Genomic DNA, 26,466 nt, shown 5'->3' on the forward strand with positions numbered 1-26,466 from the left:
ATGAACTAAATCCTAGGTAAAGCACGACCTAGGAGGAGAAGAGGTCGATCGATGTGGATGATCTGTTTTGTGTGCAATAATGATCTTTGTGGATTTATTCAATTCAGTTTCTAGGAAACTCCGAAGAATCCTACTGTGCCAAGGCAGGAATTATGTTTGTCTTTGTGCTGATTAATTCCATGTAGAAAAAAAAGTGCGCTGATTAATTGGCCAGAGGCTAATCGACCACGACTTTATTCTGTTATAGGAGCTCATCAAGAATCCTCCTCTACGAGGGTGTTTGTTTCCAGGGACTTATTGGTCTAGGGACTTAAATAAGTCCCTATAAGTACCATCTAAACCAAACAGGAGAGACTTATAGGGGATTAAAGTGGGTATTTGAAACTTATGAAATAAGACTTTCAAGGAGGAACTTATAGAGACTTATAGAGGGTGTTTGTTTCCAGACTTATTGGTCTAGGGACTTAAATAAGTCCCTATAAGTCACATCTAAACCAAACAGGAGGGACTTATAGGGACTTAAAGTGGGCATTTGGGATTTATAAAATAAGACTCTCAAGGAGGCACTTATAGGGACTTATAGTTGTAATATGGTCTTATATAGACTTATAAGTCCCAGAAACCAAACATGTAGGGACTTTTTAGGGAATTGGGACTTATAAGTTGGGACTAAAAAAAGTCATAGGACTTATGAACCAAACAGGGTCATAGTTGTAATATGGTCTTATAGAGACTTATAAGTCACAGGAACCAAACAGGTAGAGACTTTTTAGGGACTTGAGACTTATAAGTTGGGACTAAAAAAATCCTAGAACTTATGAACCAAACAGGGCCCGTTACCAGGAGGGTTTTGCTTGCGGCAGCGGCAACCGATGGAATTGCGATCGGGCCGTCGCCTCAACTCTCTGCCGCCGCGCAAGCGCAACAAGTCGCTCAATCGGCGTTCCAATCATATCACGGAGTCAACGCCGTCCAACATCGACATCAGTCGGGATGAGGACAGAATCAGCACGCTCTCGGACCACCTCCTCCTCGGAATCCTCGAACAGGTCGACCTTCCCTTGGTGGTCCGCGCCGGCGCGGTCTCGACGCGGTGGCAGCACCTCCCACACCAGCTATCGCACCTGCACCTCGATGTTGGCCACTTCCCCGGCGCCACGCCGCTCAAGACCATGGATGCCTTCATGGGCGCGATGCGCAGGTTGTTGTCCACGTGTTCTCCTGCGGCTGACTGCAACAGCAGTCGTGCCATCAAGACCCTAAGTCTCAGCTTCTACATGTCATCCACTCACCTTTGCTCTATTGGCCGCGCCGTGGACGACGTCGTCACCCACAGCGCGACTGAAAGGATCGAGTTTAACATATCCCTGCCGTCTGGGAACAAAACGAGGTTTGGGAAGCAGTTCATGTCCTTCTCCCGCTCCTGCCGGGTCACCTTTCGATGTCTCACGAGTCAAGATGGCAATGGGGCCTCGAAACCCGCGTCCCCGCGGGTTTTTACCCTATTAAGGGACGGGGATGGGCGACTTTCTATCCCCGCGGGGCTGCTTGTGGGTACATTATTAAACCCGGCATGTTTGACGGGTTTAAACCAGTTTGAGTACTACCGGAACCCGAAACCCGATGAAACCCGTCAAAATACATTATTTAGCACACACCGATCCATCTTGACTCAAGTGGCCCAAAGCCACAGTGCCCGAGGAGCCGAGCCCCACAACATCGAGGCCCTGGAGTACAAACCAACCCCTCACTCGGTCGATGCAGTGTTGCTCGCTCTTTAGGACTCTCTCTCCTGTACAACACGACACCTAAACCTAAACCTAGGTCCCCCAGCCATTTCCTGCTGCTGTAATATGCTCCTGTTTTTCTTTCAAATGTTGCTGTTTTCATTGACTGCTCGTGGGGACGGATTCCCCGTGGGTTTTGAAAATACGATGGGTTTAGGGGACGGGCAAAAATTTAACCCCGCGCATGTTGATGGGACGGGGACGGGTTTGTGATTTTCTCGTGGGGATGGGTTTGGGCAAGCAAAACCTGGTGGGTTTCGTCCCCGTTGCCATCTTGACTCACGAGGCTAACACTCAAGAACCTTGCTTTTGGACATTCCGACGTCACAAATCTCATTAACGCTTGTGATAGGCTCGACCACCTCACCCTGAGTTGTTGCAGATTGGTTAAGCACTCCGCGGTCAAGATTGACACGCCTTGTTCCGGAATCAAGGAGCTCAAGTTCATCTACTTTATGTGCACGTGGATCGAGCTCATCTCTGTCCGTAAGCTTAGGCAAGTGCGGTGCGTATGTTGGTCCTTCGAAAACCCTCCAGTGCGCTTCGGCTACGTTCCAGAGCTTCGTGATGTAAGTCTTTTTAATAAAGCCATGGCATGGCAGGCACCATTCAAACTGAGTGAGTGCCTATCAAGGAGTGCCAAGAACCTGTCGAGACTGATACTTAATTTTGGCCACCAAATGGTAAAGTTAATTTATACACATGCCATGAATATCTTCTACATCTACATGTCATATGTTCTTCCATACCAATTTCAGCTGTGTATTTCTGTTCTTCTTGTAGATTTGGATTCAGCCAGAACATCCGAAGAACCTTGCTGCTATATTCAGAAACTTGACCACTGTGTTTCTTTTGGGTATGTTCCGTGTGTGATCTAAGCTGGACGCTGTTTACACTTGATGCTGCACCTGCCTTGCGGAGTATTACAGTAAGTGTTACATTTAATTAAATCCACATCTTATCCTGGGTATGGCTCATTCGACGTTTCTTTTCGTACCTAGGTGCACTGTACCCCTTATCTGTACCATCTAACATTGCTTTGAGATCTGTGGTAAACAACTAATTTACTATATGAAGGATTCTCTTTTTTGTTTCTCCAAAATGAAAAAACATATGGACTTCATACTTTGTGGGCCAATATAACTTGAGGATTACAATGTCTAGAAAATACTTTCGAAATTTTTGTCCAATATAAATATATAAAATATGATATTATTATTATTAAGAAAAAATGTTTTAATGATTTACAATGCACCAAAAATTCCGAATTTTTTCACACATTTTAATTCTAAATGCTCATCTGCAAAGTTTGAAGTCCAAATGTTGTTTGGTTTGGGACAAACAGAAAAGAGAGATGTGTTTACGCACAGATCGCCGGGGCACAAAATGGATGGTTAGATAGGTGGGTGTTGTGCTCTCTGCTGTAGCCACAACTTTCCCTTTTTTTTTCTAAAACGGGGGAAGGCTTGCCCTCTGCATCAAGTGATGCACATAGCCCTCTTGATTGAAATTCTATGTTATAATAATGTGTCTTGATTGAAAGAAACATGAATAATATAGCTGTAGTAGGCATATTCCTGTCGTACTTTACCTTAGATTTAGTTCATGCAAATTCCTCCAAAACTCTGCAGGGGTCTAAACTTATATTTAATTGCAAATGTTGTTACATTGCCCTGCAGTTTAATTAACCTGTGTTACTTGTAATTCTATCTCCTCGCATCCAGTTATTTCGACATTCATGTGTCAAAACACCCGAGAGCAGTGCCCAAAAGACCAACGTGGTCTGGGAGCTATCCAAGGATTTGAAGCACCTGAACTTGAAGGTGTTGCTGATCTTCGGGTGCGAGGATGAAGACAGGGTGACAAACTATATAAGGCTTGTCATGGAACGAGCTAAGGAGTTGAAGAGAATCCAGCTGCATGGTGAATACCCATGCGAGGACTGCAACACCATCGACCTTGAAAGATCCAACGTGGAAAAGGATGGCAGGCGTCGGATTAAGGAGCGACTCACCCATGGATCCTCCTCGTCCGTGGCAATAATAATATGTTGATCGATACTATATTGTCAAGGAATGCTAATAGCATCATAGGGATCCTAGGCTTGCAGCAGGTAGAGTGATGACAGTGTATGACGCACAGCCATTCCCAATTTTAATTTCTAGTTTTAGTGGCCTAAGAATACTTGATTGGTGTGGACCTCGCAATGCATAACTAAATTATGTGTGTACTGCGATTTGGAATTCTGGATGCATGCATTTGTCTTCCAATTTACTGAGAAATTACCTAGTACTTACTGTATGCTTATTTGTTTACCTGCCAGGAGCATCATTCAAATTAACTCTTGACCTGTTGAGGCTCTCTCTTTTCAGAATGTGTCTTTGGCATCATCCAAAATAAATCGGGCCAATAGCTCCTGTGCGACACATTTGAGGTGAATTGGCAAGAGTGCGACGTTGTTCGAGGGAATGGCTGTTTATGTTAGGACATGTGGTTAAATTGGTCATCAACCAAGCCCGCCCGTTTATGTTAGGACATGTGGGTCCAACTTAATTGTTCGTCAAAACAGCTGACCGTGCCCTGCCGCCCGACCGTGCCAGGCCTGCCACTCTGCCCCCCTTCTTCTCCGGTGGCGGCGGATCTTGCGTTCTCGGTGGCGACGGCGGAGCCCTCATTCTCAACGGCGGCGGAGTCTTCGTCCTCAGAAAATGGTGAGTGAATTCAAACCCTAGTCGCCCTCCCGTTCCTCTCTCGGACCCGTAGTCTCAACTCGTTTCCTCTGTTTTCGCTTGCGGAATCGATAGGTTGTGAGGGGAGCCCGTGGGCATACTGAGATGGAGCCGCCAGATTCAACTTCAAATAGGTAATGCGCCTCTCCCCGATCCAATTTTGCATGCAATTAGGGGGTGGACTCGTCTGCTTTTCCCCCTTTTTCTCACGGGCTCATACTGTCCGCCACTGACAGAGGGGATGCTACCGCTCGGACCTTCGAATTGACAGTTAATTTCTTTCCATCAAAGGCGAAATTAGTTGATGGTAGCATACAGAACATTGAGAGAGACACAATTGTTAAATGGGAGGTTGAGTTTACAGAGATTGATCCACAAATTCTACAGAACATGGGAGAGACGGCAATGAAGAAATGGGTGGAAAAAATTGGGGAGAATGTTGCTTGGGGTCCAGAGCAAGAAGTATCACTGTTGAGGTTTGATGATTGGAAAGGAGAGTATGTGAGAATAGAAGATGGTGAACAGATTGTTGAAGAAATCGATCGGCAAAATGGCTGGACAAGCAAACGGGCTAATTTTTTTGCTGAGCTCGTTGATCTGAACATTTTTTTGAAGGTTGGATATGTGCCATCACAATTGGCTGCACAGATGGTAGATGATGATTGGACTACACAAAGGCCATTGATTCCCATGTGTACTGAGCTTACAGTAATAGCCGAAGAGGGACAGGTGACTGGAACTAAAACTGAAACTGCAGCAACTGTTGATTGGAATGTAGTTGAATTAGATGAGCCTACTGATTTGCTCATTGCACCAATGCCTGACATTGAGATGGCCAAACTTTTTGGCATTCCATTCGATGACAGAGATAAGCAGGAGAGGGGTGAATCTAGTTTGCCTGCTAATGCTGATGAAGAAGTAGATGGACAGTTGATGGAACAAGCTGCAGATGAAGTAGATGATGCACATGATGATGAGTTGGTGCATGTGTATGACAAAGAAAACCCTATCATTGAAGTAGGCAAGTTGTTCCCAAGCATGAAGGAGTTTAGGATGTGTTTCAAGACTTATGCAGTGAAACATGAGTTTGGTGCCAAGACTGTTTGGACTGATAGAAAGAAGTTTTATGCGAGGTGCAGAGGATTTGATCGTAGTGTGAAGCCTTGCAAGTGGTACATATCTGCTAGACTGCAACCTGATGGAAGTACAGTCAGGGTTAACCAAATCCCCAATCAACATACTTGTATTACAAGTTCACGGAGAGTATCAACCATGACATCACAACTTTGGGTTGCAGAAAAGATCACCCCAATTTTAGCCAAAACACCAAACACTATTGCGAAGAAACTCAAAGTAGACTTGGAAAATATGTACCCCATTAAACTGAAATATACCACGGTGTGGAAGGCAAAACAAAGGGCAATGAAAAATTTATATGGTGATTGGGCAAATACATTTAGGATGCTTTACAACTTCGAAGCAGAGGTGGAAAAGAGGTCACCTGGCAGTGTTGTGGAGATAGATACAGAGGTATCAGCCAAAGGTGAAGTCAAGTTCTCCAAGTTTTTTATGGCTTTGAAGCCTTGCATTGATGGGTTCAAAGCAGGGTGCCGTCCATATTTGAGCATAGACTCATCATTTTTGACAGGTAAGTGGAATGGTCAGTTGGCAGCATGCAATGCTCTAGATGGACACAACTGGATGTTTCCTATTGCTGTTGGCTTGTTTCAGTCAGAAACAGAGGCTTCATGGACATGGTTCATGATCCAGTTGAAAAGATGCCTAGGGCCAGTGTCACCTTTGGCTATACACATAGATGCATGTAAGGGGCTTGAAAATTCAGTGAAAAATGTTTTCCCACATGCTGAGCAGAGGGAGTGCTTCGGTCATTTGTGGATGAATTTGATCAAAAAAATTAGAGGAGAAGAATTTGGGCGCATGTGGCCAGCAGCAAGATCTTACACTAGACAGACACACAAATATCATCTTGATAAGATAATGGCAGCATGTGATGAGTTTGGTCCATGGCTGAACACCTACCATTCTTTGTTATGGTACAGGTCAGCATTCAACACTGCCATCAAGTGTGACCACATCAACAACAATTTGGCAGAGAGTTTCAACAACAAGGTGAAGGAGTTAAAAGATTTTCCTGTGCATGACATGGTTGACCAAATCAGGATCATGCTCATGCGGTTGTGGGAATTGAGAAGAAGGATAGGTGATTGTCTGCAAGGTGATAAGCTTGCAGCAGTGGTACAACAGGTGGTCTATAGGAGCAGATGTCTTTCACATTTGTTTGTTGAAAAATCTTCACCTTGGGGTGCTGAAGTTAGAGATAACAAAACTGGAAGGAGACATGTTGTTAACACTGAATTGCATGATTGCACTTGCCTCGAGTGGCAACACACTGGTAAACCATGTGAGCATGCCATTCTCTTCTTAGCATCCCAACCGAAGATAAACATGCACCCATATTTGCATGAATATTATTCGGTAGCAAGATTCAAAGCTGCATATGCTACTCCAATTCCAGCACTTACAGATCAGTCTCAGTGGCCTGAAGTGGACATTGAATTTTCCATGTGTCCTCCCTTGACGAAAAGAAAGGCTGGCAGGCCTAAACAGAGTAGATTCAAGGCATGGTTTGAGAAAGGTGGGAGTAGTAAGAAGGGAAATAAAGATGGAAAGCCAAAAAGGGCCCAAAAAGGTAACAAAACAGATGCAAGTTGTGCCAGGAACTTGGGCACAGAGTGGGATCTGTCAAATGCCGTTACACTCCTGATAAGCCAAAGTATGTTCTTGTTTATTTGTTTGTGTTTTGATTTGGTGCTTTTTTCCAATTACTATATCTATAATATTTTCCCATTGGCCAGGAGGAAGCGAGCAAGTCAGCCCCTTGTTGTTGAACAGTGTTGGCCAACAAAAAAAGCAAGAGTCAATGGCGGTAGAAAGAAGAGAAGTGTGCCTCAGCCTGAGCAGAGTGAAGAAAATCCTGCTGCAGTCAACATTTAGACTGAAGAAACTGCTCTCGAGATTGAAACTGAACCTGAGCGTGTCGAGGTTCAGACTGAAGAAACCGCTCTCGAGGTTGAAACTGAACCTGAGCATGTCAAGGTTCAGACTGAAGAAACCCATGTTGAGGTACACATCGAAGAAACTAAAACTGCTGTCAACATTGAGACTGAAGACACTGATCACGAGGGTGTTGGCGAGGTGTTGAAAAGACCAGTGAAAAAAACCAAGATGATCAGTGAACTTGTGTGTGTAGTTGAACCAAAAACAAGAAGTGCTAAGGCGAAGAAGGGCACGCGACGTGGTAGGAAGAGGTAGAACAGAGAACAGTTTGGAAATTTGGGGCATGTAATAATATTTGTAACTTGGTGCGTACTGGTAGTCACTATGTATCCCGTATTTCTATTCGAACTTGTTTGTTGGTACCTTGTCTGAACCAACCAAATAAAATTCAAATTTAAATTCAAATTTGGGCTCAAATTTGAATTAGGGGTGGGGTATTGATGTTTTAATGCTATCTAAAGTACCTCAACTGAAATATGTTTGTTTGCTGATCATTCCGAGCCCTTTTGGTAAGTTGAACTCATAGTCATGAAAAGTGTGTCTCAAATGACCTCCAAAGGTAGGGTAAACGGCCTCATATTTAAGCATGTTTTTTTGCACCTTGTCTAAACCAGACAAATAATTTTTCTACACATCTATTCTACCTATATAGTGTAAATCTAAAGTCTCACTATTTATTGAATTAATTTTCTATTATTTTCTTTTTTTGGAAAAACAAGGTTTAATAGAAAATTATATCTAAAACAAGTTTAAAACATGAAAATGAGAAAAGTAAGTTAAGATCTTTCTTAGTCAATCCAAAATGAAGTTTTGGTGAGGTTTTCACACTTTTCATTTTCAAAACCCCACCTATACTCTCGGGTGCCCACTACTCTCTCCCTTGAACTCCATACTATATTGTTCGAGGAATGACAATTTTGTGAAGGATTTTTCGCAAAAATGTATGTAAATCATATTTATATTTTTTTTCTCGTTACTATACGACATAATAAGACTATGTGCGCAAGTTTTATTTTTTTTGATTTTTTTTGAATTAGTTATGCTCAACCCTAATCAGCCAAAACCCCTCAAACCCCTCAAAACCCCTCAAAACCCCGCACACTACTGGGTCGTCGATCGTTGTGCATGGACGGTTGAGATCAGGCGCTAGGGTTAGCTACAGTGTGCATCGATCTGCATGAGACGCCCTGATTGGTTGAATCAGTGTGCATCGATCCACATGAGACACACTGATTGGTTGAATCGGTGGGGTTTGGATCAGCCTCTCTCATTGGGGCATCAGGACCGTTCATTTGAATCCAACGACAAGAGTTGACGCGGTGCATGGACCAAGCCTACGCAGTGCCCTTTCCAGCATTGCATGCGTGCCCGTGCCTACCCGTAGCATGCATGCTCACCCGCAGAACTGCGCTCGTGCTTGCATGCATGGCCTCGACGTAGCCCTGCTCCGCCACCCCTATGGACGCAGTAAGCTGTCGCATGCCTACCATTACAACCGATGCATCGTCGCATCAAAGCATGCACCCGGCCATAATGCAGCAGCCCGATGAAGACAACCAAAAAGCCAACGCTGCATGGCGTGCTGTACATGGCGTGCTCCTCTTTGAGGACGCAATACTGGCATGGGGTATCGATGTGGGTATCGATGCAGTTCAAATGGCGTGCTGCCCGTTACAAGATGGGCAAATGAAGGCGTCCATTACTGTCACGTCTCCCATCGACCGAACGTTGCCCTCTAGCCAAGCCCTAGCAAGATGTGCAAATTAATGGGCTACGGCATGAATGCACGGGCGGCACACGCAGAGAACCCGGGGCAGGTGTTGGGGAACGTAGTAATTTCAAAAAAATTCCTACGCACACGCAAGATCATGGTGATGCATAGCAATGAGAGGGGAGAGTGTGATCTACGTACCCTTGTAGACCGACAGCGGAAGCGTTAGCACAACGCGGTTGATGTAGTCGTACGTCTTCACGGCCCAACCGATCAAGCACCGAAACTACGGCACCTCCGAGTTCTAGCACACGTTCAGCTCGATGACGATCCCCGGACTCCGATCCAGCAAAGTGTCGGGGAAGAGTTCCGTCAGCACGACGGCATGGTGATGATCTTGATGTACTACCGTCGCAGGGCTTCGCCTAAGCACCGCTACAATATTATCGAGGATTAAGGTGGAAGGGGGCACCGCACACGGCTAAGAATATGATCACGTGGATCAACTTGTGTGTCTAGGGGTGCCCCCTGCCCCTGTATATAAAGGAGCAGGGGAAGGTGCGGCCAGCCAGGAGGAGGGCGCGCCAGGAGGAGTCCTACTCCCACCGGGAGTAGGATTCCCCCCTTTTCCTAGTTGGAATAGGATTCGGGAGGGGGAAAGAGGAGAGAGAGAAGGAAGGGGGGCGCCGCCCCCCTCTCCTTGTCCTATTCGGACTAGGGGGGAGGGGCGCGCGGCCCAGCCCTGGCCACCTCTCCTCTCTTCCACTAAAGCCCACTAAGGCCCATATACCTACCGGGGGTTCCGGTAACCTCCCGGTACTCCGGTAAAATCCCGATTTCACCCGGAACACTTCCGATATCCAAATATAGGCTTCCAATATATCAATCTTTATGTCTCGACCATTTCGAGACTCCTCGTCATGTCCGTGATCACATCCGGGACTCCGAACAAACTTCGGTACATCAAAATGCATAAACTCATAATATAACTGTCATCAAAACCTTAAGCGTGCGGACCGTACGGGTTCGAGAACAATGTAGACATGACCGAGACACGTCTCCGGTCAATAACCAATAGCGGAACCTGGATGCTCATATTGGCTCCCACATATTCTACGAAGATCTTTATCGGTCAGACCGCATACCAACATACGTTGTTCCCTTTGTCATCGGTATGTTACTTGCCCGAGATTCGATCGTCGGTATCTCAATACCTAGTTCAATCTCGTTACCGGCAAGTCTCTTTACTCGTGTCGTAATACATCATCTTGCAACTAACTCATTAGTTGTAATGCTTGCAAGGCTTATGTGATGTGCATTACCGAGAGGGCCCAGAGATACCTCTCCGACAATCGGAGTTACAAATCCTAATCTTGAAATACGCCAGCCCAACATGTACCTTTGGATACACCTGTAGAGCTCCTTTATAATCACCCAGTTACGTTGTGACGTTTGGTAGCACACAAAGTGTTCCTCCGGCAAACGGGAGTTGCATAATCTCATAGTCATAGGAACATGTATAAGTCATGAAGAAAGCAATAGCAACATACTAAACGATCGAGTGCTAAGCTAACGGAATGGGTCAAGTCAATCACATCATTCTCCTAATGATGTGATCCCATTAATCAAATAACAACACATGTCTATGGTTAGGAAACATAACCATCTTCGATTAACAAGCTAGTCAAGTAGAGGCATACTAGTGACGTTTGGATTGTCTATGTATTCACACAAGTATTATGTTTCCGGATAATACAATTCTAGCATGAATAATAAACATTTATCATGATATAAGGAAATAAAATAATAACATTATTATTGCCTCTAGGGCATATTTCCTTCAGTAGGCGTGTCCCCTTGACCCACGACGGCACAGACGCGTGCGTGAACCCGTCCCCCTTGACCCGCGACCGGTGGCACAGAAGGATCGCATCCCGTTTCCCATGCTCGTGTACACACTTTCATGGGGCGCCACCAAACGCCGCCCGCCCATTAATTCTATGGGGTGAAACCACGTCGCACTTGGGCTATTTTAGCCGGGCACTATCGTCTTCCTCTCCCTCCTCATCCACACCCCATCCTCTGCCTCCTCTGCCCTCCTTCTTCCTTCTTCTCCATCAAACCCGATCGAGCCCTCGAGCCACCCCGCCACCATGCAGTACAATGGCCCCACCTACCGCTTCCCCCCAACCACGCCGGAAAGGCTCTACCCGGCCGGAGTGTATGTAGAGAGAACCCTTAGGGTTTGGGCGATCTCGAGGTGGAGGGGCGCAAGGGAGTTAACGGAGTTCTTCCTTGCGGCCGGCTTCCGCCACCTCCCCCGCGGCTCTCCTCGGATGTACCATCTTGAGGAGGTCAACCACAACGGCGTTGTGGTTGGGCTCCTCGCCACGTTCACTAACCCTTTCGATGCTTTCCATCTCCTCAGGCGAGTGTATTGGGTTGGTTGTGAGTTCATAGCTTTCACAACCTACAATATCTTCACCGACTTCAACGGCATCTTCCCCAACAACGGCGTTATGCACACGCTCCCGTACCCCATCAACAACAGGGAGGGGGAGGAGTGAAGGGCGGCGCCCGGAGGAGCGAGGGCGCCCGAGGAGCGAGGTGGCCCCAGAGGAGGAGGAGAAGAAGAACCCGAAGAACCCGCGTTTGGTGCCCCCCTATCTATCTAGCTTGCTATAGATCTATCTTATTAGTTTTGTTAAGTTGTAATCATTATGCTACTATTATTAAGTTTTATTTGTACTTTAAGTTGTAAGGCTATCATGGAGTTGTAAGGCTATCGTGGAACTATGGGTTGCAATCGTTATGCTTCTATATAATCGTTGGGTATGCTACTATATATATTGTGTGTTTTGTGCTATTATTTGTGGATTGCTATGGGTTGTTTTTGCTTATTATTCGTGTATTGCTATGGGTTGCTACGGGCCCGGGTTTCTACACCCCAATCACCACACACAACATCTTCAAAATATTAGCCAAACCATGGACATGCAACTAGGAGCCCCATGCAAACCCACTATGGACATGGGTGCAACTAGGAAATGCAAACTAATTTACTTCGGGCACTTCATGCACGCATGCAACTCATTTAGTTCATGGAACCGTAGACATGCATAAAAACAATTAACATTTAGCTTTACTGCATCAAAAAATGATCCATCACAAAATTTAGTGCAAGAAAAAGGCAAAATAAAAGGACAAGTAACATTTTATTGGGCCCCATTTTATTTGCCGAAGTTAGAGGTGGGCTGGTGCCCCTACGCGGGTGAGCTGGTCTTGGGCATGGTTATTTTCTCAGGGCCCATTTTCTCACGGCCCAACATCTATTCGGCAGCCCAGTTTTGTTTTTTTTACTAGAAACTGAATTTGGGTGTGTACTCTGTTAACTGAAGAACAAAAACAGAGGAAACAGAGCATGAACACTGAATAGGGCCCCTGAGAATATCATTACAATAATTCAAGCAAGTTTTGCTTCACACTAATTCAAATTCATCTAACAAATGGTCCCTGGCTAACTCAAACTACTGGGCACCCCTGAAACTAGTTGACACACTAACTGAAACTCTAACAAATTCTAGTGATTGATGAACATCAAGTAAAATAAACCCATAGCAATGACACAACCATAAAATGCTCCAACCATCATATTTGCTTGCTACTTCAAATCGATCAGATGCTTTAGTTGCTTGCCAATTTTATTCTATTCACACTTCAGTTCTGCACTGTGCATCATCGGATCGGCTCTGTCCGCCAAATTGGGGGCTTGTTCCATGGCAAGCCGCCCCCCAAAATTGAGCTCTTGGGTTCCGGTTGATCCCTCCAATTTCAACCTTTCAACATAGTCATCGAGCCACTCAAAATGCCCACATTTCTTCAGAACCTGAAAAACAGGGGGCCGGAGGCGCATGAATCCTAGATCCACCACCCAGATCCACCGCCCTAATTCGAGGAAAAAAGAAAGAAATCGGGAGAAATTAGACCATAGGATTGGTCAAGAACACAGATCTAACCTGCCCCGGCTGTGGCTTGCTCAAGCATTTCACAAACTCGCGCCCAAGGTTGCCATTTTCTTCCCTCACACAAGTCAAATGCTTCAGAGGCTCCATGCGCGGGCAATCGGGGCATCTTGTCAATGGCAGTGGACCATACTGCGTCCATGATTGGCGGGAGGCCGAAGTCGAGCTAGACATCACTCGCCGGCGGCGCGCTTCGTTGCTGGAGCAGAGGAAGAAGAAGGTGGGAAAGGAAAGGGGCAGGGCAAGCAATGGAGGGCGGGGGGTGGGGTGGGCTGGCTCGGGCTCGTGGCTGGCTCGGGTCGGGGCACGCTGATGAGCACGGGCATGCTTGCGTGGATAAGTTGTGGGTCCCACCCGCATGCGAGTAACTGCTAGGTCCCGCGTGTCATAACTCGAATCGCTAACCCCTCGTGTTTTTCATTTCATGGTTAAACAGAGCCATGTCGCATTGGAGCTATTGTTTGCTTCTAAAACGTCGCATCGCAGCCATTCATTCCAACAACGTCGCACTCCTTCCAATTCGCATGAAAAACGTCGCACCTATTGGCCCAAATAAATTATCCACATCGATCGGCCTCTTCTCCAGACTCCAATCTGGGCTGCAATCATGGAGCCACCGCCATTCAAAATCCGCGGAGATGATGATCTCGGACCACCTCCTGGGCAGGACCAAAAGCTCGTAGCTCGCGAGCTTAATGATTGCTCGATAGTTCGGCTCATTAAACTCGTAACTCGCTTCTTAACAAAGAGCCAATCATTGATTTTAGCTCGGTAAGCTTAACGAGCTTAACAAACGAGTTAACGAGTTTAACGAGTAGCTTGTTAAGCTCGTTAGTAACAAAACAGCACATATTTTCATCTTACGTGACAAAAAAAATGTAGCACCTCTGTTAGGACCGAGAGTATATCGACCAGAAGGGGAGGGGGGGTGAATGGGAGATTCAAAAATTCTTGCGAATATTTTGAACCGAACCCAAGCAAAACTGCGAAATTAAAGATCGGTAGATCAGAAAACCCAACAAGCTAGCTACTGAGGAACAAAGCCTTCAAGGTAAGATGCAATAATAATTCGAGCGTAGGCAACAACAGGCTTAACAATAATAATTGTAATACAGGATGCCAAAAGAACTAAGATCATGACAACGAACATAAGCAGAGTTGTGAAGGAAAATTACAACGAATAATAACTCAGCCTACGAATGACACATAACTCTACGTGAGATATGACGAAGGATATGCAGCAGAGGGTATCAGATCAGATAATAGTCATCACGAAGCACACATAATAACTGCGGAAAGAATTACAGTGAAGAAGAATAGAACCAGTGGTGCTCCATGACGACAAAGAGATTTGGTAGACCAGTTCACCCTTTCAGCAAAGGGTTACATCTGGTTGAAGGGGCTGTGACTTAACACGGAAGATAAACTCTCTTCACCCTTTTCTCCTTCAACATAGAGCTGATCAGACTCAAGTTGATTTCACTCGTGATAGATCCTTGTCGGCGATCTCCAAACCTTCGGTCAACCTTCACGAACCACAATCACTCTTGGTTGCTGAAAATCTGGCTCGGTGAAGACAAAAACTCTTCAACACTAGAAGCCGAAACCTGTCCGTCTAGAGAGTGCGCAGCTCTCAAGAGTAATAGGTACAAGAACTCTCACTCAAAACTACTGTGATACTAAACCACTGTCTAAGTTTGGGCTCATGGTTTTTCTCTCGGTGATCGACCACGGCTTATTCTGTTATAGGAGCTCATCAAGAATCCTCCTCTACGTTACCAGGAGGGTTTCGCTTGCGGCTGCGGCAATCGATGGAATTGCGATCGGGTCGTCGCCTCGGCTCTCTGCCGCCGCGCAAGCGCAACAAGTCGCTCAATCGGCGTTCCAACATCGGTGAGGATGAGGACATGATCAGCACTCTTCCCGACCACCTCCTCCTCGGAATCCTCGAACGCCTCCACCTAGAGCTCACGTCGACCAGTTCCACGGTGCCACGCCGATCAAGATCATGGACGCGTTCACCGACGCGGCACGGAGGTTGCTGTCCATCTATCCGCCTCCGTGCTCCGTGTGCAGTCGTGCTATCAAGACCCTCGCCCTCAGCTTCTACATGTCGGACCCTCCCCAACTGAGCTCCATCGGCCGCGCCGTCGAGGACGTCGTTAGCCGCGGCGAGACCGAATACCTCGAGTTTGATATATTCTCGCCGCCCTCGAGCGACACCACTCTGCTGCTCGCCGAGTTGGGGCAGCGGTTCATCTCCTTCTCCCATGCCTGCCTCGTCGCCTTCCGGTGGCTCACCGTGCTAACCCTCGAGAAGCTAGCGTTTGGAGACGCCGAGTACCTCACCCTGATATCCTGCAGACTAGTTGATCATCACTCCGCACTCAAGATTGACACGCCATGCTCCGGGCTCCAGGAGCTTTGGTTCGTTGGCTTTGCCTGCAAACGTATCGAGCTCATCCCTGTCCCCCAGCTAAGAAAAGTGTGGTGCTGGTCTTGGCCCTGCCAGAGCCCTCCGGTGCACTTCGGCCATGTTCCCCAACTTCGTGAGGTGAGCCTTGGTTCACGTGCTGGGGTGTGGCAGCCGCCATTTGCGCTGAGCGAGTGCTTGTTGAGTGCCACGAATCTGTCGAGATTGTATCTCAATTTTGGTTGTGAAATGGTATGTTTATTTCTCCACTCCACATGAATTCCTCTTTGCATCTACATATCATATTTCTTCTTACCTACTAATTTTAGTTGTTTGTTGTGTTCTTCATCTTGCTGCAGATTTGGATTCAACCTGAGCATCCCAAGCACCTCACTACAATATTCAGAAACCTGACTGATGTGTATCTTAACTGTATCTTTCCCGAGTGTGATCTGAACTGGACCATGTTTATCGTCCAAGTTGCACCTGCCCTACTGAATTTTACAGTAAGCTTCACCTTGAACTTAAATAATGGTATTGTTGGTTTCATTTTTTTATAAATTGCAAAGGAGATACGTAACTGCAATATGTGTTTATCTTCTGTGTGCATGCATGAAGTTGTATCGAAATCAACATCCATGTGTCAAAACGTCTGAGCATAGTGCCCAGAAGACCAACATGCTGCGGGAACCATCCAAGGATTGGAAGCACCTGAACTTGAAGTTACTCGTGATGGCAGGGTTCGAGGAGGAAGACAAGGTGACAAATGATCTAAGACTTTTCATGGAACGAGCCGTGGGTTTGAAGAGAATCGAGCTGCGTGGTAAACACCCCTGTGATAAGTGCAATGCCACGGACCTTGAACTTGAGTCCACAAGATCCCTTGTTGACAAAGCTAGCAGGTATCGGATTAAGGAGCGACTCACACATGAATCCTCCTTGTCTGTCAAAATAACAATATGTTGATTGTCAATGAATTATAAAAACTCTTAAAATAAGTGCTCATGGCTGCTACTAGAGCGATGATCGCGCCTAGTCAGTTGTTAGTTTTTGGTCGGCCGTATGCCTTTTCTCTAAAATATAAAAAAAATTGGTTAGTTTTGGATATTGGTGGCGAGAAAAACTTTATGGGCAATATATTTAAGCTCTGCTTTAAAATGGCTACTGTATTGGATCTACGCACCTATTTTCAAAATTTTACTTGAAACCTGAAATAGAAAATGATAACAAGTGAAATCAATAGAAGAAACAACAAATAATAGAAAAAAACAACGGCATTATTCTGCATTTGCAATAGCTGTGGCACTCTGAAACAGGACACCAATATCAAAAGCATCCAGGACAAGAGCATGAACTTCAGTTGGCAAAATAGACAGATTGACGAAGGAACACCTACGTGATAGGCCCATGGCTACATATGGCCTAGCTGAAGGCCCAGACCCATAAAGATTATAGCCCAAGAGAGCAGCGAACAAGGGGACTTCCACAAGTGTCCATAGTCGGATTCTGAGCGAATATTAAGCGCTCGTTAATGTGTATTTTACGAACGACTGAGTGAAGCGCCCCACGTTGGGCCAGCCCATGTAGTTTTGTCCGTGTCTTTAATCCGCAAAAATTGAGCGTGCTTCGAACCAACGACCCCCCTCTTTGATATACACGGGTGTAACCACCTCACCAACCAGTAGGATCAGGTAAACAAGAACCTACAGCCCAAGACACCAGCAAACAAGGGGTCTTCCACAAGTGTCCATAGTCGGATTCTGGGTGAATCCTATTTTTGGCGCCCGTTAATGTGTATTTTACAAACGACCGCCTGAAGCTCCCTGCACTAGGCCGGCCCATGTAGTTTTTCCCCGTGTTTTTAATCCGCAAAAAATGAGTGTGCTGGTTGATGGCCTCCCTCTTCGATATACACTGGTGTAACCACCTCACCAACCAGCCGGATCTGGTAAACTAGAACCTATCATTTCTTTTATTCTTTCTTTTTTCCTTTTTTTCATTTCTTTTATTCTAAAATGAGCGTGCTAGTTGATGACCTCCCTCTTCGATAGCCGTATCTAGGTCTTTTGAGATACTACCCCGGGATAGAGGTACATCAAAAGACGGAGGGGATTGCACTATGCCATGAGACATACACAAGGAAGGTATTTGAAAGCCGTGGCATGAAAGATTGCAATCCAGTTCACGCTTCAATGGAACCTCGTCTTGAGCTGAGCAAGAAGAGTAAAATACCTGCAGTTGATGCAATAGAGTATATTGTAGCGGCCGCTGCGGCGTGTCAAGGTGTGTGGCTAGCAGGGCTATACGGTGATCTCAGGATCAATATCCGGAACAAGTTGTACTCATTGTTGATAGCAAGTTTGAAAGTTTTCTATGTGAGGATCCAGTGCGGCCTGATCGGAGCAAGCATACTGATACATTGTATCACTACATAAAGGACCGCGTGGAAGAAGGTAAGATGAAGGTCAACTACATTTGCACCAATGATCAGCTACCAGATATCCTAACCAGGTCTTTGGGAAGAGAGAAGTTCTTGAAGATGCGAAGAAGGACCGGCGTTGAAGCTGTAACGTGATGACATCATGATTAGGGGGGTGATTGTAGGAGTTAAGAACGATCGTGATTCCTGGCCGGCTCGGATCAGGACTCCATCACCGTATAAGTTTATGTATAGGCTAGGTTAACTCCAACACAACAAAAGCAACACGATTCTCTTTCTCCCCACAGCTCGTTCCATGACTAGACTTATATAGTTTGTCACCTTGTCTTCCTTCCAAACCCTTGAATTGCGAGCCTCTTCAAGTTGAAGTGCTTGGGTGATCGTTGGAGTTAATCACGACCGTGATTCCTGTCCGGTTCGGATCAGGAGTCCATCACCGTATAAGTTTATTTATAGGCTAGGTTAACTCCAACACAACAAGCAACACGATTCTCTTTCACCCCACAGCTCGTTCCATGACTAGACTTATATAGTTTGTCACCTTGTCTTCCTTCCGTGACCCATGAATTGTGAGCCTCTTCAAGTTGAAGTGCTTGAAATCCTTGGATGATCCCCATACCACCGTTGGTCTTATCGGCATTCTCCCTGGGCGTTTTGGCACATAGTCAACACGAGATAACTTCATGCAAAGACAGAGAAAATAAATAAGGCAGCACAACATAATAACAATTAATATAAAATATATCCTCCAAATAAAATATTGCAAAACGCTCGATAGTAGCTAGTCTCTAAGTTTAGGTACTTATAGAGTTTTTGGACAAACTTGCATGAACTAAATCCTAGGCAAAGTAAGACATGCCAATATGCTTTGGATAACTCTAACACAAGGTATGATCCAACATGATCTTTCTTCTTCTTGCATGGACACTGTCCCTCTGCAAAGTTTAAATGGAGCAACAAAACTTCTGTTTGCATTGCACTATCATTCATATACAAATACAATACAATCCATGTGTTTCATACGTCCCAATTGCAATACAGCCTGCTTCTAAAATTGGCAATACATTAGCAGGGCCAGCCCTGAGGGGGGGGGGGGGGGGGCAGCGGGGGCGGCCGCCCCGGGCCCCCAGGATCGAGGGGCCCCCTCCCAGGTAATTACGCGAATGTAAAGCAGCCCATAAGCGATAGCTTCACGTAGGAAAAGAAGTAGCCAGATCCAAATAGAAAGGGACGGCAGACAGCAGCGTACGCATGTAAATCGCTTCAATCAGCGTACGATCAGGACGGAAAAAAGAGCAAGTACGCACGTAAATCACGTCGTGCCGTTATTATTATTACGAGACACTCTCCTTCAGTAAAAGAAAACGATCGTGCGACATCAGTTCATCCCTAATTTCCTATTCTCTGTTCCATGGTTTCAAAACTCCAGATCCCAGGTCGCGCAGGGCAGACAGGTCTCCCGGCGCTGAACGCAGCGACGACGCAGCACACACATCGCCAAGTGCCTGCCACCAGAAAACGCAATCGCATCGTCGCCGAGCGTCCAGCCACTGACGCCGATCTAATCAATCCAAGGTATATCATACTATAATTTTCCTACAATTTTCAGTAAAACTTCGTGCTAGAGGAAGAAATAGTTTGATACTACAATTTTCAGTAGCCAAGAAGGAATTCTAGAAGTTGGAAGGATTTTCATGTTAAATATTTGTTTGTTTTAATTGATCACTTCTTTGAAGAAAGGTTTTAAAAAACTCATGGTGTTTAAAGATTTATTCAGATTTACGTACTGAATCGGTGACTCTTGCATCAGCTAAAAGGATGCTTTCCAACTTGAAATTATTGATGAACAAATTATGTATCGAGAAGAAATCGATGGATGAGATTGACATCGACACAATCGTAAGTGGCTTTGCATCGAAGAATTTTACAAGAAAATTTGTAGGTACATTGTATAAGTTATTTTATATAAATATTGGCTTTTGGATGCATTTAAGTAATTATTGATAACATTTTGTAGATGCATATATTATTTATTATTATTTTTTTAGAATTGTTATTTATCATTGCTATGATGTTTATATTAAGGGGCCTCAAATTTTACTTTCGCCCCGGGCCCCCAAAATCTCAGGACCGGCCCTGTACATTAGAGTTGGGGAGTGATCAAAAAGCAGATTAACTTGCAGGTATGTTGCTAATGTTGAATATTCGAAAACCTGTCATATTAGACAGATTCATATACAGGCTAAGATGTGGGTTAATTTTTTTTAAAAAAAGTAGAGAGTAACAGACTTACTGTAAAGTTCTGCAGAGTAGATGCCGCTTCAAGGATAAATAAGGTCCAACTCAATCACAGTCAGGGAAGATTAAAAAAAAAAGATACACATCGACCAGGTTTCTGAATAAAGCAGTGAGCTCCTTCAGATGTTCTGGTTGAATCCAAATCTGTATGAGAACACAAATACACAGCTGAAATTGGAAGAGAAGTACATATGATATGTGTGCAGAGGAAATTTATATGGTGCATAGAAAATGTGCATAGCTTGCAAGGTCCGTGAGGGATTTATGTGCAGAAAATGTGTGAACTAATTTTGTTGCTAGAGATTAGAAGATCATTTGAGCAAAGCAACACAAAGCTATATTTATATGAACTGTTTCAAAAGTCTTACCAATATATTATCTTTGAGTTATTTCAGAAATCTCTGGTATATTGATGTCGGCATCAAGATCAACTACCACGAAATCGTTCAAAGAAAGGCTTATTCTTGTTATTTGGAAGGCGCAGATATTCATTTCAGTGGGCACATCTGTAAACCTGAAGGCCCGGCTGAACCTGCCTGCACCGTTCATTGGTATTGTTGCTGGGAACAACCACTTGAGTCATGCATACTGATGGTGTAGGATCAGCCGAGGAGTACAGTAGAATGATCAGAAACATTGGCTGCAGCCGAGGAATTTGCAGACTGATGATATACAAAAGAATGGGGCATGCTACCTTTGAGCAAACACTTTCTGAGGGTGGCTATTGTAAATGCTAAAACATATATACTGTTTGCTGGGTTGGGTTGTCCTCTCGATATTAATTTATCCCCATTGGCAAGATTATGTTCTTGCTGGAAAAATGTCAGACTTCCTTTATTTGAATACTGGTTGATATCAAGTACACAACTTTAAAGGCTTGCCAGAGTCAGACAAATCCAGGCACAAATTAGCATAGGAAAAAAGGTGCACAAATATTTTCTCTACACCGTTGGCACGATCAAGTGATCAACCTCGCATCCATTGCTTCCGTCACATGTTCATATTGACTAGAAAAATCCAGGTACACAAAACCACGATAATTATTATGGATCGGAGGGACTAGCAAACATTCCCAGAGACCCAAGCCTACTACACACAAAGCCAGGTAAACAGATCAACATATAGTAGGTAGGAAATTTCTTGGTAAACTGAAGGAGAAAAGCAGGCATCCAGATTGCAGTGCACACATAATGTAGCTAGAACCCTGATATACACATGACAGTACACAGACGATTTCTGAACGATGCTGAAGATTGCACCATCTGATGCACGCAGCTACACTACTCCACCGTTTGATATAAGTGTTGGCTGCATGTCGGGTGTGTACTGTCCTCTGCACAGCAATTTCGATGTAGGATGTAGCTGCTACACTGCAAGGTCCACACGAATCAAGCATTCTCAGGCAATTAATAACCACAAATTATCTCCAGATTCAGAGTTCCTTTCTTGGAATACTGGTCGATATTCATTGATGGCATTTCAGAGTGCAGATTATTATCTCCACAGATGAGCAGGATCCATGGGCGAGTTGCTCCTTAACCCGATGCCTCCTAGCTTTATCCACCTTGCATTTTCTTTTACAGTCCTTGCAGTCCTTGGATGGGAGTTCACCAACCATGCATTTTCTTTTACAGTCGTTGCAGTCCTGGCATGGGAGTTCACCAAGCAGCACAATTCTTTTCAACCCCACAGCTCGCTCCATGACTAGCCTTATATAGCTTGTCACCTTGTCTTCCTCCTCGAACCCTTGAAATGCCAGCTTCTTCAAGTTCAAGTGCTTGAAATCCTTGGATGGTCCCCACACCACGTTGGTCTTCTTGGCACTGTCCACGGCCGTTTTGGCACATAGTTGAGCTCGAGATAACTTCATGCGCGGGCAAAGAAAATAAACAAGGCATGTTAAGAAAAGTTGACACCAGGCCATGTAGGACAATGCAGTAACATTTGATATTAAAATATCTGCCATTTGAAAATTTACAACATATCTCGGAGTAGTATTTAAGTTTGGACGAACTTGCATGAACTAAATTATGGCAGAGTAAGACATGCGAATATGCTTCAGATAACTCTAAACGAGGTACGATTCAACATGATTTTTTTTTCGTCTGCAAAGTTCAAAACCAGAGCTACAGAACTTCCGTTTGGATTGCCCTGTCATTCATAGTATCATTCATATACAATACAATCAATGCGTTCCATATGTCCCAATTTCATTGCAGCCTGTATGCACTGCTTCAAAATTTTGTGATACATTAGAGTTTGCGAGTGATAAAAAATTAGATTAACTTGCAGGTATGTTGTTAATGCTGAATATTCGAAAACGTGCCATATCCAGGCTAAGGTGTGGATTAAATTAAAAAGGTAGAGTAGCAAACTTACTGTAAACTTCTGCAGGGCAGGTGCAGCTTCAAGGATAAATAGGGTCCAGCTCAGATCACACTCAGGGAAGATGCCAGAAAGGGACACATCGGCTAGATTTCTGAATATAGCCGTGAGCTGCTTCGGATGTTCCGGATTAATCCATATCTGCACCAAGAAGAGGAACACAAATAGTCTGCATAAATTAGTAAAGAAGAACATACGATATGTGTCCACAAGAAAATTATACGGTGCAGAATAATTAGCTTTACCATTTGGTGGCAAAAATTGAGATGGAGTTTCGACAGGTTCGTTGCACTCCTTGACAAGCACTCGCTCAGCAGGAATGGTGCCTGCCACACCTTGGCCTCACGAGTGAGGCTGACTTTGCAAAGCTCTGGAACGTAGCCGAAGCGAACTGGAGGGTTCTTGGAGCGCCAAGAATGGCACAGCATTGTCCTGAGCTTGGGGACGGATATGAGCTCGATCCTCTTGCACCCAAAGTGTGTAAACTCGAGCTCCTGGAGCCCAGAATATGGTGTGTCAATCTTTAGCGCAGAGCGCCGATCAACCAGTCTGCAGGACCTCATGTTGAGATGCTTGAGCTTATCGCAAGCGGTGATGAGGTCGGTGATGTCAGAGTCACCGAACGCAAAGCTCCTGAGGTGTAGCCTGGTGAGCCACCGGAAGGCGACCTGGTAGGCGCGGGAGAAGGACATGAATTGCTGCCCCAACTCAGCGAGCTGCGGCTGCTGAGCAGTGTTGTTGTCCACAGGCGGCGGGGATATTTGAAAGACGAGGCATCTGGTCTTGCCACGGCTGATGACGTCTTGGACTGCGCTGCCGATGGAGCTCAGATGAAGGGCCGATAGGTAGAAGCCGAGGACGAGCGCCTTGATGGCACGGCTGCGCTGGCATTCGCAGTTCCGGTCAGCCGGGGGACACACAGACATCAAAGCGCCCGTGAACGCGTCCATGTTCTCGACCGGCATGTCGTGGATGCCGAGCATCAGGACCGAGAGCTGGTGAGGGAGGTGGCGCCACCGCGTGGACACTGCGCCGGCGCGGACCGCCTCGGGCAGGTCGAGGCGTTCGAGGATTCGGAGGAGGAGTTCGTCGGGGAGCGTGCTGATCCTGTCCTCACCTCGGCCGACGCTGAGCTTGAGAGGCGGCGACTCCATGGCTTGGATTGGGAGGCCGATTGATGAATTGAAACCCTAGCTAGAACCAGTCGCCGAGATGCGGCCGCGGATTGGGAGGCCTCCTGCACTCCGCTTCCCAATACACCTCTCGAAGTTGTGGCGTCAAGTTTCATAAAAAACACGGATACATATATTTCAACAAAAATAATAAATATGAATGTTCGCACAGAAAATTGTAACTATGAAATTTGGCTATAATTATAACCTTCTACACTAGATTTGTGCTGATTTTCCAAATGCATCTGCCTTGCGTACGATGGTTTTTCATATGATTTTTGTATAATATAAGAGACAGGCACGCTTCCCGATGTTTGAGCCCACAACGTCAGATGAGTCTGATTGTATGAATTTTTATCGTACCTGTAGCAGGTCTATTTTGCAAAGAAGTTTGGATTTTTTTTTAACAAAATGTAACAATATCTCAATAAAAACCACTACCGATATTCAGAAGAAAGCTTATACAAATATATGTTACTACACTATAATGCTATAACGTGTGTGTGCTTTTCTTTTTACCTTTTTCGAAAACATTGTATATCCTTGTCCCTAGCTAGGACCAGTGCAAAGTGCTCGAAAATGCCAGTTGGATAACGGGCTTCATTTTCATGCAATTTTATGGCTTTTATATGTGTGTATAAATCAGAAAGTCTTTTTTTAGTGGAGAAAGTTTTTCTTTCGAAGTGCAAATTTTCATGTAGTGCTTGTTTCTATATATTGGTATATAAAAAATAAAAATATTCAGATATGAAAATTGCAGATGCAATGCTTGCTAGTATTATAGATTCACAAGTTAGTCTTTTTAGTTACCTCAAATCTTAAATATCTCCTAACAAATTTACATTTTTAAATATACCGATATAATGTCCTATTAAAAAATATGCTTTTTATTTATTTTTCTTATTTAGAGAAATTTGGGCTCATTACAGCCTGAGCTCCAAATCGCCTCGCTCCAATATGTTTGATTCTCACACTTGGCTTTTCGCCAAACTGTTTGACTGCCGAAGCCAACCAGTAAAATAAGAAAATTTAAACCATCGGTCATATGCGGATCCCATGAGACTCCACGCTAGCCGAGTAGGTTTCATAGCCGCCCTCCCCCCACCCACCTGATTCCAGACAAAGTATGAAGCAAATTAAAGGAACTGGCGGAATATGATTATGAAGAGTATAAGATTCTTGAAAGTCAACCTAAAGTCAAGGAGAAAAGCTAGTGGGCCCGTGCATCCAACAAATTGAACAGAGCCTACCATACGAATATAGAGCTCATCCAATGCATAGTCACTTAGTAGAGATGAAGGGATTCATCAATGAATACCACAAAGCCCTCGATCCCTGAAATACCCTACAAAAGGAGGAGGACGAGGGAGAATTCGCTTGCTATGATTGCACTCATGGTTAATATGCAGCTGCGCTTGTCCTAACAGCATCTCTAGCACACGCTTTATATCGTCCCGACCCGCAAAATAACCATCGGTTTACGGTTTTGTGGGAAAAAAATGACCTGAACAGAAACCGTAAATGCGCCCGACCCTTAAAAAATTTGAGGAGCGCAGTAAATTGCCGCCTCCAACCCGTGGAAACCCAGGTCCCCACCCCCCCCTCCCCCCCGTTGGTGCCCTGTATCCCGTGAAAGCGGTTGGCAGGAGGGACATTTCAGCACGCACGTTCCCCACATCCCCTCCTGCAGCTGCCCACCACCGTCGCCGCCCACCCGCCGCCTGCGATTCCGGCCATTTCCGCCAGCAGAATAGCATCGCCGGGCCGCACTGCACCCGGTCCACTCGCTGGAGCCTTGGATCCGCCGAGCCAAGCCGCCCACGGGTCGCCGCCGCCCCGGATTGACCGCCTCGAGTCCCCGCCCGCCTCGGATTCGCCGAGCCGCCGAGTCGTTACCGGTGAGCCCCTACTTAGCCCCTAGCTCGACCGCGCGTGTTGAAATTTCCTTGATGCGAGCTCGAATGCGGTTTTGTAGATGGATTTGAGTCCATGCGAGCATATTTTTAATTGAGGATTCATCCGACTCATCTTCTGACGACTCGGACGTGGAGTCGATGCTCGATCGCCATCGGCATCAGATGGTGGTGGAGGTCCTAGCCGTGAAGGAGGTCGAGGATCGAACCCACAAGAGACGGTGAGGATCGGCCGTCGGCCGTCCTTGCATCCCTTGCAACCGCCAGCTCGGAAACATGACGTTGATGCAAGACTACTGCGCCGATAATCCTACTTATCCGCTGCACCTATTCCGGAGAAGGTATCGAATGCGCCGATCCCTCTTCGTAAAAATTGTGCAAGCTTGCGAGGCCAATTCTCGCTTTTTTACTCAAAGGAGAAACGCCGTGGTCTTGTTGGGCTTTAGCGCATGTCAAAAACTCTTGGCAGCTATGCGGGTGATTGCATATGGCATTCCGGCTGACTATGCCGACGAGTA

The 26,466-nt window shown here is 45.5% G+C and overlaps 1 protein-coding gene and 2 pseudogenes across 1 annotated transcript; 2 read left to right on the forward strand and 1 right to left on the reverse strand.

Moving 5' to 3' along the window:
• The first annotated feature begins 872 nt into the window (after positions 1-872).
• Positions 873-3,841, forward strand: LOC125554979 (annotated as a pseudogene).
• Positions 3,842-15,138: 11,297 nt separating this feature from the next.
• LOC125554980 lies at positions 15,139-16,706 on the forward strand (annotated as a pseudogene).
• Positions 16,707-21,943: 5,237 nt separating this feature from the next.
• On the reverse strand, positions 21,944-24,032 carry LOC125554982 (putative F-box/FBD/LRR-repeat protein At3g49030). Its single transcript, XM_048718317.1, has 3 exons — positions 23,109-24,032; positions 22,858-23,004; positions 21,944-22,342 (listed from the first exon to the last, which is right to left on the reverse strand). Exons 1-3 carry the CDS (start codon positions 24,015-24,017, stop codon positions 21,944-21,946), a joined length of 1,455 nt encoding a protein of 484 aa, XP_048574274.1. The 5' UTR covers positions 24,018-24,032.
• Positions 24,033-26,466: the final 2,434 nt, after the last annotated feature.

Source organism: Triticum urartu, chromosome 4 (assembly GCF_003073215.2).
Source record: "Triticum urartu cultivar G1812 chromosome 4, Tu2.1, whole genome shotgun sequence".
NCBI lineage: Eukaryota > Viridiplantae > Streptophyta > Magnoliopsida > Poales > Poaceae > Triticum > Triticum urartu.

Excerpts from the sequence above, each read along its gene's own strand:
- LOC125554982 (XM_048718317.1), bottom strand. The coding sequence starts at position 24,017 with ATGGAGTCGCCGCCTCTCAAGCTCAGCGTCGGCCGAGGTGAGGACAGG. Across the intron at positions 23,005-23,108 it reads TCAATTTTTGCCACCAAATG|ATATGGATTAATCCGGAACA; the intron begins GTAAAGCTAATT and ends TTCTTGGTGCAG. Across the intron at positions 22,343-22,857 it reads CTGCCCTGCAGAAGTTTACA|TTATCTCGAGCTCAACTATG; the intron begins GTAAGTTTGCTA and ends CCGCGCATGAAG.